Consider the following 2,799-nt stretch of genomic DNA (forward strand, 5'->3'; position numbering starts at 1 on the left):
CTGCAATATCTGAGGCATAATTCTAAAATGTAACAGATTTATTGTGTGCAACATCATGTACATTTGGATATACACCACAAAATAATGAAGCTTGAAGCTCTTAATCAGAAATTATTTGTTTATCCAATACCTAATAGATGGTTACAGTACAATAAGGCTTTGCAGGGGTTTTTTTTACACAAAGCATGGTAATAATGTTTGGTACACTTTTTCAACAGTCCCACAGACCAGCCAGCCAGACAGGCCTCAGACAAGTCAGGATGAGGCTGGGATTGCAGGTAAGACTTCAGTGTAGTCACATATTCTGCAAACACATAGAAGTACAAAATATTAATGTTTATATTTTCACATAGGTTCTGCTTCTGGAAGCCGACCTCCTGTAAGGCGCCCATCACAGGGCTTGGGCCACTTACCCAGGAGGCCAAGTAAGACACGGCGTCTTGGCTCGGAATCTGCGGCTCCATCATCCCCACCCAGGCGACAACTTTCGGCAGTGTCACCCCAGCCACCACTGGCACTATTGGCGAGTTCGCAGAGTGATGAGCCCCGATCCCCTCAGTTATCTGGTGAGTAAAAACAGAAATTAAACACATAGGCAATAATATACACAGTACAGTTAATATGTTGTTAGTTGGTTTTGAGATTACATGTTTTCCAGAACAAGCAATGTGATGTTACGTCTTCAATTGCTAAAGGTGAAAAAAAAATTTTTTTTTAAGGTCTTAGTGGATGTTCTCGCCAACATCATTTTTAATAAATATCAGAATTTTTTTTTAAATTTGGCCCACACATGTGCACATTTAAATAAAATAACAATAAAATTCCAAAAAAAAAACAGCATCCACAACATTATAGTGTTCACACATCTCCCCTGTCCAGTATGTAGATTGCTTACTTGCTCCGCTCCTCTGGACTATCCAGGTAAGTAGTCTATATCGTGGTCAGGGGAGGGAATCTAACAGTGTAATGCTGTGGAGGGGAGTTAGTTAGGTGAGGATTATGCAAATCTGTCTATGTGGCCGCCTGTGTTGGTATATATGTTTTTGAGCATAAAAAACATTGTAAGTTTATAAAATCAACGCCAAAAAGTTAAAAAATGGAGTATTATGAATGTAGTAATGTGTAGAAGTAGCCTTGCAAAAAATTTACAAATAAACATTGCATGTTGGCCACCCCATACAGAGCCCAGCTTGATGGCCGACGTGGACCAGCAGGGACAAGACCAACAGGCAACCATCACACTGCAACTTACACCTGTTGACCCAAGCCAGCCAATACAGCTGCAGGATATCCCCCAAGCCTCCATCAGTCCACAACTGGCACAAGCTCCGCCCCCAAGCCAAATACCAGATGATTTTTGGGCCAGTTGGACAAGCCAACAGGCCCAAAGCAATGCCAGCCTGACCGCACATACACAACACCTTGCCAGTCTGCCCCATCATCTACCGCGTATTAGTCGCAACTCGGGCAGACTGATTGTACAAGTAGGGCGAATGGCAACCTCAATGGAGCAAATAAGGGCTGACAACAGCCAAATGCTTGCTCATTTATCGCGCATCATAGATGAGCAACAGCGCCATCAGCAGGCACTCGTTCAGCTCCTTCAGCACAACCAAGTGGTGAATGAGTCGTTATCCAGGATTGTAGCCAGCCACACTGCAACCAACACTCAGCTGATTGCAAGCCTTAATAATTTGAGCAGCAATATTTCATTGATGGGAGCTCACCAAGTAACCTCCAGCTCGGGGACCACGACCCCTATCCAAACGCCAGTAACCTCCCCTGTTCGGTGTTCCTCCAGAGCACGTGCCAGTGAGCCAGCACAAAGCTCAGCACCCAGCACACACAAGCGGAAAAAATAACCCCAATGTGATTGGCAAAATAAAAATTTGTATTTGACAAACACACAACTTCCTGTGTCCGTCTCAAACATTGTCGAAGCTGCTCTGTATGTATGTATGTTTTTCATGGGTAATGACTGAAAATGTATTTTTAGCATAAACTAAGTACAATGGACACACCACTATAAACTACAAACAGTAAGTAACAAAACACACAATAGAAAGTAGTGCAAAGTGTTTAGTAGAGATGAGCGCCTGAAATTTTTCGGGTTTTGTGTTTTGGTTTTGGGTTCGGTTCCGCGGCCGTGTTTTGGGTTTGAACGCGTTTTGGCAAAACCTCACCGAATTATTTTTGTCGGATTCGGGTGTGTTTTGGATTCGGGTGTTTTTTTCCAAAAACACTAAAAAACAGCTTAAATCATAGAATTTGGGGGTCATTTTGATCCCAAAGTATTATTAACCTCAAAAACCATAATTTACACTCATTTTCAGTCTATTCTGAATACCTCACACCTCACAATATTATTTTTAGTCCTAAAATTTGCACCGAGGTCGCTGTGTGAGTAAGATAAGCGACCCTAGTGGCCGACACAAACACCGGGCCCATCTAGGAGTGGCACTGCAGTGTCACGCAGGATGTCCCTTCCAAAAAACCCTCCCCAAACAGCACATGACGCAAAGAAAAAAAGAGGCGCAATGAGGTAGCTGTGTGAGTAAGATTAGCGACCCTAGTGGCCGACACAAACACCGGGCCCATCTAGGAGTGGCACTGCAGTGTCACGCAGGATGGCCCTTCCAAAAAACCCTCCCCAAACAGCACATGACGCAAAGAAAAAAAGAGGCGCAATGAGGTAGCTGACTGTGTGAGTAAGATTAGCGACCCTAGTGGCCGACACAAACACCGGGCACATCTAGGAGTGGCACTGCAGTGTCACGCAGGATGTCCCTTCCAAAAAAC

At 44.0% G+C, this 2,799-nt stretch overlaps 1 protein-coding gene across 1 annotated transcript; it reads left to right on the plus strand.

Moving 5' to 3' along the window:
* Window positions 1–222: 222 nt before the first annotated feature.
* On the plus strand, window positions 223–1,896 carry LOC134967020 (uncharacterized). Its single transcript, XM_063944013.1, has 3 exons — window positions 223–278; window positions 354–566; window positions 1,183–1,896. Exon 3 carries the CDS (start codon window positions 1,194–1,196, stop codon window positions 1,860–1,862), a length of 669 nt encoding a protein of 222 aa, XP_063800083.1. The 5' UTR covers window positions 223–278; window positions 354–566; window positions 1,183–1,193; the 3' UTR covers window positions 1,863–1,896.
* The last annotated feature ends 903 nt before the right edge of the window (window positions 1,897–2,799 follow it).

Source organism: Pseudophryne corroboree, chromosome 10 (genome assembly GCF_028390025.1).
Source record: "Pseudophryne corroboree isolate aPseCor3 chromosome 10, aPseCor3.hap2, whole genome shotgun sequence".
Classification (NCBI taxonomy): Eukaryota; Metazoa; Chordata; class Amphibia; order Anura; family Myobatrachidae; genus Pseudophryne; species Pseudophryne corroboree.

Coding starts and splice junctions, on each gene's coding strand:
- LOC134967020 (XM_063944013.1), top strand. CDS start 1,194: ATGGCCGACGTGGACCAGCAGGGACAAGACCAACAGGCAACCATCACA.